The sequence below is a fragment of the Eschrichtius robustus genome, chromosome 2 (genome assembly GCF_028021215.1).
Source record: "Eschrichtius robustus isolate mEscRob2 chromosome 2, mEscRob2.pri, whole genome shotgun sequence".
NCBI lineage: Eukaryota > Metazoa > Chordata > Mammalia > Artiodactyla > Eschrichtiidae > Eschrichtius > Eschrichtius robustus.
Window position 1 is genome coordinate 56,366,653 of NC_090825.1, and position 18,254 is coordinate 56,384,906.

The following is an 18,254-nucleotide window of genomic DNA, read 5'->3' on the forward strand; positions in this document are numbered from 1 at the left end:
TGGGGTTAGAGCAGATCCTGTAATTCACCTGCCTGAGGTCGCAGCTCCCGTCCCCCGTCACCCTACCTCCACCCAACACACATGTGCACACATAAAGAGGGCTACTGCTGGGTATTTTCCAGATTCTTCCTCAGCCTCAGAAAAGCAACCTTTTATGATCATCATAGCTGAGTGTGTGTTTTCTACTCTAATGCTTTTCTGGATCAATTCATTCAGTACTGAACTTCCTGGGACATTTTAGTGGTATATGGAGATATTAGGATGTTTTATCATTTTAATAAATGATGTTGTCTCCTGAAGTCAAGGCCTACAGCCTCAGGGAAGAAGATCCACTGTGGAACATGGCTGGTCAGCTATATTATCCGATGTGTGATTGGTAAAGAAGACTAATTTTGTTGCTGTTGATAAAATTTAATTTTTATATACCAGAGTTACCCTTCATGGTTTATGATAGCCTACCGATAGCCAATGGAGAGCTTTCCCAGGGCTAAGCAATAATGTGTCAACCCTGAAAGATGTTTAGGGCACTAAAAGGTGTCCCAGGTAGTATTCAGAAACATAAGAACTACCTTCCTCTTCTCTAAGGCCAACCCCAGTATCAAGCACAGGGCTACACACATAGTAACACTTAATGAATATCTAATTATATGGTTAGGAAATAAACAACCAAGTCAGGAAAAATATCACTTCCTTATGCAAAAATTTCACAAAGCAGCCATCACCAACTCTCTCTCGTGCCCCCTTTAAAGCTATACACATTAGTTTGCAAACCAAAATCCTCAGTGGCAGAAGGATAGAAACAATTAACTCAGGACCTGAAGTACTTGGACACCACTCACATCTCAGCGGTTGGCACCCTTAGCTTCTTCCTCTCAGCCTCTGACCCTTCCACAAAGCCCTTTGGTCCTTATCCAGAACACCTGGCCTCTTCATCCTTCTCAGAGGATGGTCCTCACATAACTATACACAAACGTATGGATATATTTTGTGTCTGTGAAATTTGGAGAGGTCTCTCAGTCACCATCAGTGAAGAGGGGCCACAGAAGGAGGATTGGGACAATTAAAGATGGCACCCTCAGGTGGGGTTTGAGTGTGAGCTCTAAGCAGAATCCTTGTAGTAGAGGAGAGGAGTAGACGGGAAGGAAGAAAAGTTGGGAGGGAGCATCAAAACTCTAGTTTCTTCTCCTGGGAAAAGCAGTCATCTACAAGGCCCCCTTTAATCATGAGACATGTGGCTAAGAGCTTGCCCAAGTCAAGACTTGCTGAATCACCTGCTGCCAAGGTCTGTGGAGATTAAAGGCAGGCTGGGTATTGGTACAGGAAGCTGCTGGAGTGATAAGGAGTCAGATTTCATCTTGCAGGTGGTCATCTCAACCAGTCCAGCCCTTTTGAACTCTCAGTTGCTCTAATGAGCAGTATTAGTGTGCTTCTGACGTTAAATATCAGTTTTTCCACCAATACCCACTTTTATACCTACTTTTAAAGAGAGAGGTGGAAGTCTGTTGCTTACTTCCCTGGTGGCACAGTGGTTAAGAATATACTGCCGGGCTTCCCTGGTGGCACAGTGGTTGAGAATCTGCCTGCCAATGCAGGGGACACGGGTTCGAGCCCTGGTCTGGGAAGATCCCACATGCTGCAGAGCAACTAGGCCCGTGAGCCACAACTACTGAGCCTGCGCGTCTGGAGCCTGTGCCCCGCCACAAGAGAGGCCGCGACAGTGAAAGGCCCGCGCACCGCGATGAAGAGTGGCCCCCGCTTGCCACAGCTAGAGAAAGCCCTCGCATAGAAACGAAGACCCAACACAGCCAAAAAAAAATTTTTTAAATAAATAAGTCAGGAGCTCAAAACAAAAAAGAGTTAAGATCTCTAATATGTAATAAGGTCATAAGACAGGCAAATTAAATATATTTAAAAAAAAAAAAAAAAAGATTATACCTGCCAATGCAGGGGACACGGGATCGAGCCCTGGTCCGGGAAGATCCCACGTGCCGCGGAGCAACTAAGCCCGTGCGCCACAACTACTGAGCCTGCGCTCTAGAGCTCGCGAGCCGCAACTACTGAGCCCGTGCGCCACAACTACTGAAGCCCCTGCGCCTAGAGCCCGTGCTCTGCAACAAGGGAAGCCACCGCAGTGAGAAGTCCACGCACTGCAACGAAGAGTAGCCCCTGCTCGCCGCAACTAAAGAAAGCCCACACACAGCAACGAAGACCCGACGCAGCCAAAGATAAATACATAAATAGAGAGAGAGAGAGGGATGGACCTCGAAATGTAATAGAAAATTGGAACAAATGTTTTGGACTGTCCTTTAAAGATGGGTTGCATGGATCATGAGGCTTTGAGATGGCAGAGCAGAGAGGCGGTGGGGAGACCCCAGAAGGATACAGAACTTGCTCCATTTTCTCTTCTGTAAAATGTCGATGATAATCTTAGTTTCCCATGAAGGGCTTTTTTTTTTTTTTTAATAAATTTATTTATTTTATTTATTTATTTTTGGCTGCGTTGGGTCTTCGTTGCTGCACGCGGGCTTTCTCTAGTTTCAGTGAGAGGGGGCTACTCTTCGTTGCGGTGCACGGGCTTCTCACCGCAGTGGCTTCTCTTGTTGCGGAGCATGGACTCTAGGCGCGCAGGCTTCAGTAGTTGTGGCTCGCGGGCTCTAGAGCGCAGGCCCTGTAGTTGTGGCGCACGGGCTTAGTTGCTCCGCGGCATGTAGGATCTTCCCGGACCAGGGCTTGATCCCGTGTCCCCTGCACTGGCAGACGGATTCTTAACCACTGAGCCACCAGGGAAGCCCCTCCTACGAAGGTTTTTGATTCAGGTAAAGGGATTGGCAAATAGTAAGAGCTCAATAAATATTAGCTCTTATTACTATCATTATCATGTACATTTTACATTCTAGAAATGGCAAGTTCTTTGTGGATAAGGGTACTGTCTTTTTAAACCAAATTATGTGGAAGGAACATTAAGGAAGGACCTCAACATTAAGGTATTGAGTAAATACCTGCCAGGTTACTTGAGGCATAAGAGAAATGGAAGCAGGTGTGGCTGACGCAGCCCTGGGAATGTGGATGGAAAGAGAAGATTCATCCTAGATTGCAGGCTTTGGGGAGCCTATTATCTGGCTCTCTGATCCTCTGTCAGCCCTTCAAACAGCTGGCAGGGGCCCTGTCCCCTTATCTTCATAGAAGCTCCTAATTCTGGCCTCCTGACGCCCCTTCCCTCCCGGGTCCAGGCAACTTCCTGTGAGTCCCAGAGACAGCGCTGACAGCCAGAGTCACAGAGAAGTCTCTGTGCACAGAGGCATAGTGATGGCAGTGGGCAACCACTGGGCTGGGGCCAGAGGCCCACAAAGCCAGAAAGAGGCACGCTACTGAGACTGCGATGCACCAGGAAGCCTGTGTTTCCCTATTCTGAGAGGAAAGGTCAAAGAGCTGCAGCCTGCAGCCTCGGAGAATGGCCTCCGCTAAACTGCCCTTCCCTTACATCCTTCTCTCTCTCTCTCTCTCTTTTAATAAGAAGGGTGTTCCTTTCCTCAAAGGGAGAGAGAGAGGGAGGGAGGGAGAGAGAGACTGTAAACTGTCCAAAAGGACCGTGAGAAAACAGGAAGCTTTGAAAAGTACAAGAGAAAGCAAGATGAAATCTATTTGCAGGCGGGCCCCTGGGGACATGCGGGGCATTGTTAAGCAGGCAGTTCATACAGCTATATCCTTCCTTCTGCTGAGGAGGGCTTTGCTGCCAAAAGGCTGCTATCTGGTCACTGCCTTAACCCCCTCGATGCCAGCCTGAGAACCCTGATCCCAAGCACTGGGCCCCTACAAGTCCCCACTGGCTTTCTCCCCTGATAGAGCATCCAAGAGCTGGAGGGGGGAGATGGAGCCAATTTGGCAGAGGCGGTGGGGACCCTTTTCAGGGAGACCTCATCCTTTTCTATCTGTTCTTGCCTCAGCCTTCAGCCCTCTGCTTCGGGCCAGGCTGCAGATGACCTGGTGATTCATAACATAGGCAGCCCCCGGCTTCACCCATCTCAAAGGAGAATTTGTCCCGGAAATTCTGGATGACTACTTTTCCTGGACAGGTTTCCCAAAGACAGCAGCTGGTTCTTTGCTATTATGGAGTGTGGCTGCTACGAGGATAGCATCCAAATCAACCCCTGCGTGCTTACGCAGGATCTGGGAAGCATATTTCTGAAACATGGCTTAAGTCTACAGGCGCAGGTCTCTGGAGAAACTCCAGCTGGCTCCAAGCAGCAAGCAGTCCAGAAGTCGAGCCAATAGCAAAAGAACCCAGAAGGGCAGTAATTTTTTTATAAGAAAAAAAAAACCAGAAACCTTTCCTCTCCTCGAATTTTCCATCCTATTGTTAATGCCTAATCCCGCAGTAAACGAATGTTTCTGTTTGCTGTGGACAGCTGTTTCCACTGAGCCAGGGCCAGAGAGAACCAGTTCATGTGGCCACAGCGGGAGGGATTTATGTTAGGAAGAATTTTTAGTGGTGAGAATCCCAGGAAATTAGAATCTGTTACTTAAAGACTCTCCCTTTTTTTTTTTTTGGCAAGTTTTGGGGTAAAGGAGATGGAGTCAACTCTTGGAATATGGCTGGAGCAAGGTCTGCCTCTTTTTTCCAGCCATGTCAGTCACATAAATGGAATAACCCTTCCCTGTTACCGCAATACAGCTCGGGTTTAGTTGTCTGGGCCCGTTCTCCAGCATCACCGTGTAGCCAGCCATCCACTCCTCTCTGAGGGCCGTGAATTGCATGGTGATGAGCAAATGGCCCTCTGTTCCTCTCCCAACTCTCAGACCCCAGGAACCCCTACCCAGGGCCAGATTTCCAAGAATACAGCACAACGTGAGTAAGAAGCAAAGTCCACAGGACACCATCTGGAGATGGCCTATCCCACAGTGGGATCTGGAGCTAGTTTATAAATACACAGGGCCCCATTACATAATCTGTAAATTCAGACATGCTCTGAAACTCCTTTGAAATGAAGAAGGGTGATGGTATGAAGAGGACACCTAGCAGGTGGCACTTTGCAGGGAGATGGGGACAAAGAGAGGAAGAACCTGGCAGTATGTTCTGGCACTCGCCAGGGGACAGAGGGCTCCTGATCGAGGTGATTGACACCTGTTCTTATTTCAGGAATGTCTAAGAATGGAGAGGGGCCACCTAAGTTTGACAAACATACACTTTAACATCCAGTTCTTTTTGTTCAAATGATACATACTGCCTTCTAGGCAGCCTCCGACCTCCTGTGGTCTCCTGAGAGAAACTGCTGCTCAGGAAGAAGTGACCTTTGCAGATGACCAGTCCAATTCCTGTGCCAGGCCCAACTCCCACTGGAGAGTTAAACTGTATTCTATCACAGCTGGCACTTCACGCTATAAGCCCCTCTCTTATGGGGTTTGATGGTGTGACCAGATATCTGGAGCCTTATCCACCCTCAAGGAGACGTCAGATTGAGTTTCTGAACTGTGTAGTTGACCAGCAGACACCCTTTGAACCCTGTGTGGTGTGCTATCATTGGGGTGAAGGGAGGCCTGTCATCACTGGGCCCGTCATGTCCCACCATGTCCGGTCTCTATGCACTGGTACCAGAGAGAACCCTCTAAATCCTCAAGGACCACTTGGTCCAAGATCCTCCAGGCCCCTCTGAGGCCCTTGAGGTAGAGAAACAGGACTGCCTCTGTGCCCCCAAATCACACACAGCTGGCAAGCCCTTCTCCTGCATTGGCTCTGCCCTGACGTATCCCTCTGTTTCAGAGATGTTTTCTGCCTGGTTTAACCACTACTGCTGGCCCTGAATTGGTGAGGTGGAGAAGGGAGTCGGCTGGGCTGGATGGACGTGGATTTTTAGGGGACTACAAACTATGCAATGGCTCCTGAATATTTTAACGACTTTATGTGCCCCGCCACCAGCTGATAAAAATACAGTTCATGCTCGAAGCCCAAGAGTAAACTCAACACAAGGAATGAAGAGGGGCGATGAGCCCCTGATGGCACCTCTACTGTAGGAGACAGTAAACCCCCGGCAGGCGGGAACAGCTCTGTTAAAAGTGAAGTGTTCAAGGGACTCAGTGAGGCGGAAGGGAAACCAAAGGCATGTCTAAAGGGAGACAGAAGAGCTGGTCTGTGGAGTCCACAGGGTCCCGCAGTCAGGCCTGGCTTGACGGGTGTGTGGCCTGTGTGGTCACACGAGGCCCTGAACTCAGAAGTGTCCCGGGTTTGGTGTTACGCTCTGCTTTCATCGTCTTGAAATTCTGAATAGCATCTGAACAAGGGGGCCCCGTGTTCATTTTCCACCAGGCGCTGCGAATTACGTACACCATCCTGCACGCAGCTTCCTCCCCCTTCAGCTCAGATCACTCAAGATGGACATAAGTTGACTTTCAAACCACTGGGAACTTGAAGGAAAGGAGGGGAAACACAAGTAGGTGGCAGGAAAAGGGCTGGAGGGAGACCCCTCCCTCCCCCACCTCCGGAGAATGCCCACACAGGTCTAGGGAAGCTCTGGCTCCTGACCCCTCTCACCCCGTCCAGGAGTGGCCAGCACAGGAAAGAAGTCAGCTTCACAGGGGGTTCCTTCAAGTGGGGGGACATGCTGCTGAGGGATTAAGGCAGGAACAGCCCCTGGAAGCAGGGAACCCTACTCCAGAAACAGGGGTTGACAAAGAATATCATTTGGACCCCATCAGACACGCAGGACAGAGAGAAGGCAAATCCGTTTCAAACAGAAAGGCTCTAACGATATCTGAACGTGGTGATCTCCCTCTGCTTCCCCCTCAGCCCTCTCCTCGTGACTGAGGTGTCACTTGCCAGTACCTTCCTTGAATTAAACTGCCCAATCCTGAGCAAGCTTCCTCCTCATCTTAGGAGTGGAGGAGAGAAACAATGTGGGGAGGGGAGCCAGCCTGGGAAGCCTGAGCATTTCTGCATCATACCCGTCAGTGCCTTGGGCTTTACAAATCTCCAGCTCACACTTTACCTTAGCGCATGAAATAAAAACCCCACCAAGTTAACGTGACACAGAGATTGTAACGAAGACGCTCCTTCATATTCAGTAATAAACAAGAAGCACTTCAGCTGACCTTGCACACAGTTGTTCCTCGGCCGACGCAAGCATCTCTGAGGTCACCTGAGGGGCTAGCCTTGGAATCTCTTCCATCCCCTCCGGGAGACCTGCCCTCAAATTACAGTGCTCAGTCCAAGTGTCAGGAGGGCAGGAGCGGGGGCAGAGGGAAGGGAAGGGGACAGGGCTGGAAGCTTCTCTGACTCCTCTCTGTGTTCTACTCATTGGCTTGTAAGGGGAAGAGGGCTACACCTGACTGCTGCCTTCTAGAGCACCAGCTCTCACAACCACCTTCATCCTTTAACGACCTCATTCCCCAAATGGGCCTTCCACCCTCAGCGCTCCCTGTACTGGCTGTCTCCACGCCCTGTGCACTGATTCCACCGCGAGACCCACAGGGCAGCTCCTAGGGCTCAGCTGAGCACAGCTGCGGCGGAGAGAGGCACAGAGCAGCAGACAGGCCTGGGCTTGGCCGCAGACCTACTCTGAGCCGCAGAGGTCCCTCTGATGAGACTGAGTAGAAGGTTCCCTGGAGATTCTTCCTGCGCGTTTGCACAGCCCTCTGAGCCCTCCCTCTCCACGCTCCTCCCGGGCAGCCGCCCACCTTGCATTTGAAGGGCTTCACGTCCGAGTGGACGATCATGTGCGCCTTAAGGGTCTGTTTCTGCACAAAGCTCTTGTAGCACAGGTGACACTGGTAGGCGCGGATGTTGGTGTGGATCAGCACGTGTCTCTTCATGTTGGCCAGCAGCGTGAACTCCCGCCCGCAGATCCCGCACTTGTGCTCCTTCACGCCCTGGAAGGGGGCAAGAGGCGAAAGAACCGTGGTTAGCAGGTAACAGACTTTCATCAGGACAGCGGTCTTTGCTTTTCTCTCTGCCACATAAATCCACAAAGGATTTGGTGAAAGATGTTGAGTTCCAAATGGTGTGGCTGTAGCCTTGTTAAACTACTATTTTCTTGAAAAGTGTTGATTACGTAATCCTTTTTTTCTTCTAAAAACCATAAACTAGCCAGACTGTTAGAGGAAGAGAAAGCTACTGCTTTTGTTGTTCCTGCTGCTGCTGGGGTTAATTCTATGGTAACAGTTCTCAGGGATTAATAAGATTTTGGTAAGAGCACCATGGAATGAATGGTATGTGAAATGAGTCTAATCCGGCTTTCATGATAATGAAAAAACAAAGCCCCCTAAACTGATAATATCATTTCCCATATGAAAACCAATGTTCTCTTGAGTTCTCATTAATGGACTTGAAAATCCAAGAAGAACAACTCACATCCACACTTCAAAAAATTACAACTCGATAATCGCCACTTGAGATGGTCCCCTGGGCTCCCACGGGCCACAGTGGCCTCTGTGATTTGGCTATGAAGCCTCCTCCAAGCCGGCTTCTGTCCGACAGAGCAATTTGGCAGAGGACAGCTTTCTGAATTAGAAAACGGGAAAGAAGGAGATTTTCTAGTTCCCTTGCTGTTTGTGAAGTGTTTTAATACTTAAGCATCAATGCCCTCAACTGAAAGCATTTCTAGGGACTCACGGCGTGAGTAGAGCATTACCTAATCCTGACTAACCAGTGCTTCTCTGAAACAGCTGATACAAGAAATCTTGACCCAGAATGACTTTTTGGAAGGACCCAGAACCATGGTATTAAAACTAAGGTTATTACAGGTTTAGAACAAGTCATTTAGCTAACAACTGTATCTTATAAAACCCATATGGCCTGATAGTCATAGTGACCTAAGGCAGGAGGGGTTCCAAGGTTCCCTCTGCCTATATTTTCATTTCTTTAATTTGGGACACGGTAAGAGAGTACCACTCCTCAGTTTAGGTGAGCCCATGGCACTAAAGGGTGAGTCTGGGTCTCTGCCCAGCTGTTTACTGGCTACATAACCTTAAATGAGTCCCGCAGCCTTTCCTGGTGAAGGCTTCCTCATCTCAAGTTGAAGTGCTGGGACATGAGACCCCGGGGGCTCTTTCTAACTGGAATACTGTCTAGTCTAGATGATTGCAGATGAGTATGGATTTATGCTAATGAAGAGATCTAAATTTTAATGTCCTCCTAAGAAGACGAATTTTTGAAATGTGTTGCATATTCAAACAGTGAGTTAAAAAGTATTAAATTAATAAAAACTATTTTCTTGATGGGTTTAAAATTTACTTCAGTATCTTTCTTCTCAAGATTGTCCCTATACTTGGTTATGATCTAGTTAGTACCTACTTATCACTGTTTTTGGAATTCTCTAAAAAGAATTCTGTGAACAAAGTAAAATTCACATGTGGGCTGGCCTAGACCTCAAGTAAATGAGAGACTGGACACAGCTTTAGGAACAAAGGGAGCTGCTGTGTCTTTAATAAGATCAATGAAATCTCAGAGAGGGGACCTGCGGAGCTGCTGGGTGAAGGGAAGGAGGGAGTAGTCTTGATAGTTGTGTTCAAGAGCTCAGGTGCTAGAGACAGAGGTGCTGGGTGACTTCCCCATGGCTTGGTGTCTTCATCTGCAAATCTGGAGTAACGATACCCATAGGTAGCTCTTACAGTTGTTGAAGAGGATTAAATGAGAAGTAGAGTACCTGGCACTTAGCAAGTGCTCAGTAAATGCTACCTCTCACTGTTTCCTGACTCCTTTAATTAAAATGCATTTTGCTTCCTAATTCAAACAAGACCTATTTCAGATACCAGGCTGTTTTCTCCATTTTGAGTTCATTTTCTACCATCTTACAGAATTTTTATCTGTTCTAAAATGCATCTCTGATTCCTTTTCCACACATGTAGGAGTCCCTGAAATTAGCACATGGCCCCCCTGCTGGCTGACTCTCAGTTCAGGCTCTTTGTTGATGGCTCCTGCACTAGGCGGGCACCTCCTCTCTGGATGCATCTCAGGTGCCTTTTGCAGGGCAGCTGTTTGTGCAGAGCCCACAAGGCAGTCACGCATTTTGCCCATATTTGGTCCTAACCTATCAAATGAAACCCACAATGCCAGAGCAGAAATATTATCTTGGCTGAGCAGAGTCCTCCACTGACCTTTCAGAATGAAAGAATGTTTTAGAAACTCTGGCTTGCTAGAAGTCTCTTCTGCCAAGAAAACCACTTGAGGTCAAGGGTGTGAGAGTAGAGGTCAGTGGGGCAAACTTCCCCTCTTGGAAGCTCAAAGCAGACCCAAGTTAGCTTAGCTGGGTAAGATTTCAAGAATGCACTGGGGCCTTGTTTTAGTTCATCCTGAATGACTCCAGGGCTTTGTTTGCAAACTAGGCTGAACTTAGACACACGGGCCTATATTTCTCCTTGAAGACCTGAGGCTGGGGAAGGTAAAACCAAACCCAACAGAGAAGAATGCTCTCTCATGCTTCCTATAATACAAACCATAGAGCACTGCCACCAACTAGGCAGCTCAATGGGGGAAGCACAGACCCCGCCAGACCCAGGCCAGGTCTGCTGCCCTCAAAGCCACCTGCAAATGAAGCAGTTGAGGCAGAAAATAAAGCAAAAGGTAGCCACAGCTTTAGCAGAAAAAGACCAAGAGAATTTTCTAGAGTTTTCTAGAAGGCTCCGATTAGTGTATCCCAGGCACAAAGCTGGTCTTGGGTAGATAGGGACTGATGCACCCTCATGCTAGCGCCCCGGATGAAGTTTCCACAAATAAAATTTTAGGGATTCTGGGAGGTGAAGAAGCAACAGCCCAAGCAGCAGCTGCTTCCTTCATCTTTCCGCACCCTCCTCTCCAAACTGCGTTCTTTCTTTCTAGGACGGTCTGAGACTCCAGAAGTCGAGATGGGAAAGGGCTTGATGGCTAGTATCCTCACTCTCCCCCATTTCAAGGTGAGGAAGAAGAACGTCTGGGCTCAGGTAAGGGACGCCTCCTGCCCAGGGTTACACGTGTCAGGGGTGGGGAGCGGCGCAGGTCTCCTGGGCCCTCAGCCCCGGACTCGCTCCTCTCCCCTGGGGCCCCGCAGTACCTTGTGCGTGAGGGAGTGCTGCTTGAGGTGGTGGGGCTGCACGAACTCCATGCCGCACTCGGAGCAGATGTAGGGCCGGATGTCCTTGTGCTTCATCATGTGGTTCTGCAGCTGACTCGGGTACTGGAAGGTCTTGTCGCATTCGGAGCAGCTGTACTGGATGGGGCCCCGGTGCGTGGTGAGGTGCCTCTTCAGCTGGGCCAGGGTGGGGAAGTCGAGGCCGCACTCCACGCAGATGTTCTCCCGCCCGCTGGCGTGCTTGGCCTCGTGGGCCTTGAGCTCGCTGGGGTAGGCGAAGCCCCGGCCGCACACGCGGCAGTTGTGCGGCTTCACCTCGCTGTGCTGCATCATGTGGCGCTTCAGGTGGCTGGTCTGGGTGAAGGCCTTGTGGCACACCTGGCATTTGTGGGGCCGCGTGCCCTGGTGGGTCAGCATGTGGGTGTGCAGGTGGCTGAGCTGCTTGAAGAGCTTCCCGCAGCGGCTGCACGCGTGCGGCTTGATGCCGCTGTGGCCCAGGATGTGGGTCACCAGGTTGTACTTGGAGGTGTAGGACTTCTCGCAGGTGGGGCACTGCCAGCGCTTCTGCGCGCCGCCCACGTCCACGTAGTAGCTGTCGTCGATCTGCACGTTCACGTCCACCCTCTCCACCTTCTGCTTGGTCTCCTCGCTCTCCCGCGGCTCGGCTTTGCGGGGCAGCAGCGGCTCCGGGGGCCGCTTGGGCTGGAAGGTGTGCCGGCTGAAGGGGAAGGGCGAGGCCGAGGGCACGAAGAAGGGGAACACCAGGCCCGGGGGCACTTTGGGGTAATAGGGGTAGGGCGTGGGCAGGAACGGAGGGGGCGTGGGCGCGGGCCACGTGGCGCTGGGCTTCACGGGCTCCTGCTTGACGGCCTTGCCCCCCAGGTGCTCCAGGCTGCGGTAGAACTGAAAGCCCACGTTGCAAAGGTCGATCATCCGAGAGTCGTACTTGGGCCGTGGCGGCGGCGGCGGCGGCGGCGGCAAGAGCAGGCGGAGTTCTGGGGGCCCTGGGTTCTTGCTCTCCTCCGGGTGCAGGGCAAGAGCGGCTTCTTCCGAGGGGTGGTTATAGGGCATCTTGGTGGGCATGCTCTTCCGTTTGCGAGACCCTCCTCCTTCAAAGACCCCCGGGAATCCGTCTAGGTCTCCTGGAGGAGGCTCATACCGGAACTGGGAAAACGGCCCCCGGAGAGCTTCCGGGAAGGGGTGACTTGGAGGAGCTCTTCCTCGGGAAACCACTGGCTGCAGGCCGTGGGGGAAGGAGGGGGCCCTCTTCGCACCCAAACTGAAATGCACATCCTCGTCTTTGACCATCTTCATTTCCTTCTGCATCCTTGGCAATTTTCCTTTAAAGAGAAAGAAACTTATCGTTAAAAAAAAAAAAAAAAAAATCCCTTTTTCCATGAAGGGTTGTGGCTAGATGTCAGTACTAATTTATGAAGAGTAATGCTTGTTTAATACCGCTCCCCATTTATCCTAAGGCTGTTTAAAATATCATATTTTCCCCCTTGCAAACCCGGTTACTAATGTGGAAAGCACTGGCCTCCTGGAGTGGGACCCTAGGGCTCCAGTGTAAATCACAGCCACAAAACCATAGCTGGGGGTGGAGGAGGGGAGGTATGAGAGTGGGCTGGATTGGGAGGAAACCCGAGACCTCATCTGGCCATTGTCCCCATCTGAGATGAGGGTACCAAGGCCCAGAGAGATGAAGCAACGTGCTTGAGTCCCACAGCTACTCAGAACAGGAGTCAGAACTGGGACACATTCTTCTGCGACTTTTCAGCCTGAGATGGAATTGCATCTGCCAAATGGCGCTTTAAATGTCTTTTAGGGTCAGTTCTTCTCTAAGTGAATTGATTTCCACTGCCTCTGCCTGTCTAGGGGCCTTTGCTGCTGGAGGATGGGGATATTGAAGGCCACACAGGAGAAGGGACTTTACTGCTTAACTCAGATCTCAGACTTTCTGAGTATCCACCCCCAGCAAAGTGTGCTGCTGGGGTATATCGAGCAGATGAGATCAATGTGATTAAGAAAAGCATATAATCCAATGTTACAGAGTCATCCTGGCAACTTATGCATTCTAATCCTCCACCTGAAGCAACTTCAGGGAAAAAAATCCAAGATCGTGCGTCTCTAAAACTGCACTTGTGTCTCTTCCTTCACGTAGGTGTCATTCAGAATAAAGCTTGGCCTTTGGTGTTGGTGACTCCTGTGGTGCCTGTCATTTCCCTGCTGAACCAGTTACTGTGTCCTGGTGACAGCATCAGGTATATCTAGGAGAGCCCGTAGGGCCAGAATCTAAACCAGGGGCCATGCTTCCTTTCACACATCTCCTTGCCAGTTTTCTATCCTCCTCACTTGGATACGAGTGGAAAGAGCCAAGTGGCTGACTTCACATTTCCAGTGAAGGCCCTTTCTACCTAGATCCTCTGAGCTTGAATGGGATTGGTCCCCTTTGCTCAGCAGAGGCTCCCACAGAACCACTCAGCCTGGTCAGGTGTCAGGTCTGGCCTCAGGCCACTGAAGACAGGGCTGGGATAGGTTCTGGACTAACTCAGGTCTCTGGCCCCGGGAATGACTACATGCTGAGCAGTGCAGGGTGAGGGTTCCAGGGGTGAGAGGACCAGTGATTTTCTGTAGTCCCTGGTGAGGCAAATGCAGTTTTTACAAGTACCTGGATATTCCCAAATAGCGTGTGTGTCTTTATGAGAGGTTTGAGAACCATAGCACAATTAGAACAGAAATGGGTCTTTTTTTGTTGGATTACCAATTCATACACAGAAATCCGACTGAGGGAAAAAATATGTGCCCTTATTATATGAATATTTGGACATTCTTTAAAACTGTTATGTGAAAGTGTTAGAGAACTAAAGCATAATGTCAATTAGTCTTTGCTTTGTGTTTCCGTGAGTGGGAAGATAGCCCTGACTTGTCTTCTTTCTGTGGGTTTGGGGCTTAGTAATTAAGAGGGGGAGTTTGACTGTCCAGCCTGTGCCCCATCCTTTTTTTCCTTCTTCCTAAAATTCTTACTGAAATGCTAGGTCTTCTATCACTGCTGCCTCAAGGACCACGTACTTGTAGGAAGGGGTGAGAGCAGTACAAGAATGCAGTGTCTAGCTTTGTGAGTCCAGGAGGGGTGTGGGGACGCCATCAAAATGAGGGGAGTAGTGCAGCTGCTATGAAAGGACCAGGACAAGGACGGAGAGGACAGAGGCTCTTGGATCATTTCCTAGATCATCTCTTGCCTAATTCATCAGGTCCGGAGCCCTGGATTCACACACAGCTAACGAGGGGGTGGCCCTGGTCCACGAATTTGTTGCATCTATAAAAATAATTGGCTTTCAGACAAAGCTAATATGTCCTATTGAAATAGAGGGGAAAAAGTGGCAGCTCCTTTCTCTGGAATTTCATTTTGGCCACAGTTGGTTGTATAGGAGATCCTATTTGCAAAAAGGCTGCTCAGACTGGAGAGAAATGTTCCAGGCTGCAGTGACTAGGGCAATCCACAGCAGAGCCCATCCAAATGCAAACAGGTTTTGCTTTATTCTTATCTGGTTAAAAATGGCAATGGTTCCTACGTCATATTAGAGAGCTTGATTCGAGAATTGGTAAAATAGACACATATCAGAACATGGGCCATAACTTATTGAGTTTTTTGTGTATTTTATTGTTAAAAAGCTATTTGAAAGTGCACGGCTAATGCTGTCTGGTACCTTTATACCATGTGCTGTATCATACCAGAAAGTTACTTACTTGGAAAGGAGTGTTATCACTAATTTTGAAACTGAAATTATTTTGGTTTGTACACATTATTATGGTCTTTGTTTAATATTTTTGTTTTTAGTTGTGACAGTCTACTAATTCACTCATTTTAATGTATTAGGAGTGACACTTCTAATATAATGTTAAGTTCAAAAGCATATTTATTTTCAGTGTTTACATTTTTATTTTGTCACCATTGACCTAGTAAAGCAAAGAAACATTGTTGAACAGAGCTGAGGTGATTTTTAACATAAACGGCAGAATTATGTCTCCCGAATCCAGAGATTTTACATATGTACATTTTAATTTCCTCCCTATTTTAATATGGTAAAAATGTTTACCCAGTTTCTGACTTGTGCATATACATACCCCACCTCTAAAATAGTAGTCTGCCTGCTCTAGAATAAAATCAGTAACTCAGGAGGTTTCAGAAAGCATTGAGATCCATCCATGGACATTTTCCCAGACCTGTAAAACAGCAGCCCCTTTCTGCATAAAGATCTGAAGGAGCACTGCCAATCCCTACAGAGGTCAAGGAGAACTAGATCTGCTTCCTCCTGACCTTCTTGAGACATAAGTCAGCTGTAGCTGCCGCTAGTTATTAATATCCCTGTCTTTTGAGTCCAGGGTGCCAAGGAGAGCCCTGGGGGGCGGGTAAAAGAATTACACCCCCAAAACAAATCCATATCAGGGATGGGGAGTGTTGAAGGGAAGAGCAGGGAAAGGATGTCTTCCTCTGGAGATCATTTATCAGTCAACTTAAAACTCTGAACGGCCTCTACAAAAATATTAACAGATTCCTAGAAAACCTGAATGTGTGCCACCCCACGCTCCCCTCTGTCTCTAAAAATAGCTCCGCAGGCATCCATGACAGATGTGGGACTCCTATGTAGGAGGCAAGAGAGTGCTGGGGGCAGCGTAGGGGGTGGGGGAACCGCAGCCCCTCCCCTGGCCAGTAATCTGTGGCTGCTCCCAGAAAACCAGCAGGTTAGAAGACCATTCCCCACCAGGATGTGCTGAAATAATGTGCAAAAATAAAGAACTGAAATTGTCAAAGTAGACAGCTATGGGAGAGTGCAAAGAGCGTTGGTTTGGAGCCTGAGGATCTGGGCTTGAACGCTGGCTTTGTGTTAGCAGCTGTGGGAAAATGAGCAAATTAATTTGGAGGTTTGATTTTCTCATCCATGAAATAGGGGTTGGGATATCCCCATGGGATTGTTGGAGACTTAAAATAGAATGTGTACGTGAAAGCTTATTGACACTGGACAATGTGGTAGTACTCTTGAGTGGTAAGAAAGAATAGACACGAGAGGAGGGTTGGGGTGATGATCAGTGGATTGAAGCTGACTGACCTCATCTCTGTTTTCCAAGCTGAAGCTCTTGGTCTACAGTGACTGGTATCTGGGCCTCCTCAAAACCAAGGCTTTACCCATTTACCCCGAGCTGGTCTTATCCCAGCAGTGAATGTGAACCACACTAGAAAAGGCCAATGGGTAAAGCCAGGATGAGTTTATTTATTCAGTGTGGAGATCAACCTTCTAGTATAAGAATACTCCCCCATCCCTTCGCTATGGCTCTTTCCTCTTACGGACATATCTTCAAGCCTGCATTAGTAACAGATGACTTTGGTTACAAAAGGGATTGGGGATTGGGTGGGGACGAAGGGGACTGGGTGGTCTCATGAGCTATTTTAGCCAGTCGTTGGGAAGCTGAGGAATTGTCCCTATTTTAATATCAGAGGTCACCTTCCCAGAGACAAGAGGACCTGTTTGTCAAACCCAAAGTCTCAGACACGGGGACAGTGCTGGGTCAACACTGGCAAACCAGCTCTTGCAATGCCTGCGGGACTGTGAGGGCAGAGACTGGGTCTGTTTGATTCACTGCTGGGTTTCCAGTCCCCAGCATGATGCCTGATGCAAAGTAGATGCTCAATAAATTGCTATGGGATGAGAGAAGGAATGAATGGTTCTTGTTTTTAAAGTCTCTATATGGAACTTTAAATGTTTAATTTTATCTTACATTATCTAGACTGCAGGTGACTTTTGGGGGACATCCCTAATCAGATCATGAGCACACTCACAAATTCTCGGGTAGTTATTGTGGGAAGAACCTGATTTACGCGCCTTGTGTGTGCCCTTGCTTGGCTCCGTTCCCAAGGATACCACTCTCTGAATTGACCCTCAGGTTTAGGGTGAGCCCTAAATCCTGGCTATACTAATGCTAGGATACAAGATTCTGCACCTCAGTCAGAAAACAGATGCCTGAAAAGTCCAATAGGCAGCAGATAGAAAGAAAGACCCCTGGACTGAAACTGGGAAACATAAACCAGGAGTGGGTGGTCACCCCGCACTCTTCCACCCCAAGGAAATGTTTGGGAAGTTGGTAGCATCTACCCTTTGTACTAACGTGGGGTGGAGAGGGAGAGGCCTCCAAATAATCACGCATCTTCATTGCTAGAGTCAGACAATGTTCTAAGGTTCCTGGCTTTCTTCCATATATACTCAATCGCCAAACCCAATAGGCTGTAAGTCAGGAAGCAAATGGTTTGAGGAGGAAAATATTGGGTTGATCCGTGTTAGGGGAAAATGGGACTCAGGATGTCTTCTGTAACAGGTATTATCCGTAAGAGTTAGTTATGAGGAAATGGGGAATGAATGGATTTTAAAAACAAAAACAAAATCCCTTTGAACCATAAATACCAATTAGAAATGCAAGGCTTAACCAAGATGAAACTACTTTTAGTTTGGGGAAAAAAATTCTTCTAATAATGCCCTTTAATTGGGAATTCACCTACTGCACCAAAATATAAATATTCCCCAGATAAAATTACTGGTATTTTGTGGTTCTCATTGGAATCGGAGGTCAGTCCAGTAAATGCTATTAGAAGAGTCACTGTGAGTCAGCATCCCAGGGGCAGATCTCTTTATCCCCACTCTACAACACTGATTTCTATTCATTCTGAAATTCATGAAAGAATATAGTCTCTCACATTCTTTATTCCTTGAAGGTTTCCAGTGTTTCATTGGAAAACATTACATTTTACTACTGGAGACACTGACTTGCCTTTTACTTTGAGAGAATAGCACTTTACTTACGTGGTCAGCCCTGGAGCTCTGCCCTCAACAAAGACGGAAGCAGTGAGGAGGTGCAAGTGGAGGAGAAGTTTAAGAATAAGAAGCAGTGCTGAGAGCAGCGAAGGGTGGAGAGTTGTGGGAGGATAACAGAAGGACAGAATGGGAAATGTATGGACTAACTGCCAACGTCTCTCTGTTCATACAAAGGGATCCTGTTATAAGGCTCCTCCAAAGTGGGATTTTATTGGATCACCTGGTTCTTTCTGAATTTGTGACAACAGAAAGAGACTTTGAGTCATAGAATTAAACATTCTAATGATTCAACATAATTGTTTTAATATGTATGTAGTTGTACTGTTGAGTTCTTCATCTGCAGGTGTTTGGCAAG

The 18,254-nt window shown here is 48.3% G+C and overlaps 1 protein-coding gene across 1 annotated transcript in view; it reads right to left on the reverse strand.

Moving 5' to 3' along the window:
* The window catches only part of ZNF366 (zinc finger protein 366), a 63,821-nt gene that overhangs the window by 6,551 nt on the left and 39,016 nt on the right, over positions 1 to 18,254 (reverse strand). Inside the window, exons 2-3 of the mRNA XM_068535488.1 lie at positions 11,019 to 12,376; positions 7,669 to 7,860 (exon numbers count right to left, since the gene is read on the reverse strand). Of these exons, the coding sequence (XP_068391589.1) occupies positions 7,669 to 7,860; positions 11,019 to 12,362 (1,536 nt within the window). The 5' untranslated portion in view covers positions 12,363 to 12,376. The remainder of the gene's footprint in view (positions 1 to 7,668; positions 7,861 to 11,018; positions 12,377 to 18,254) is intronic.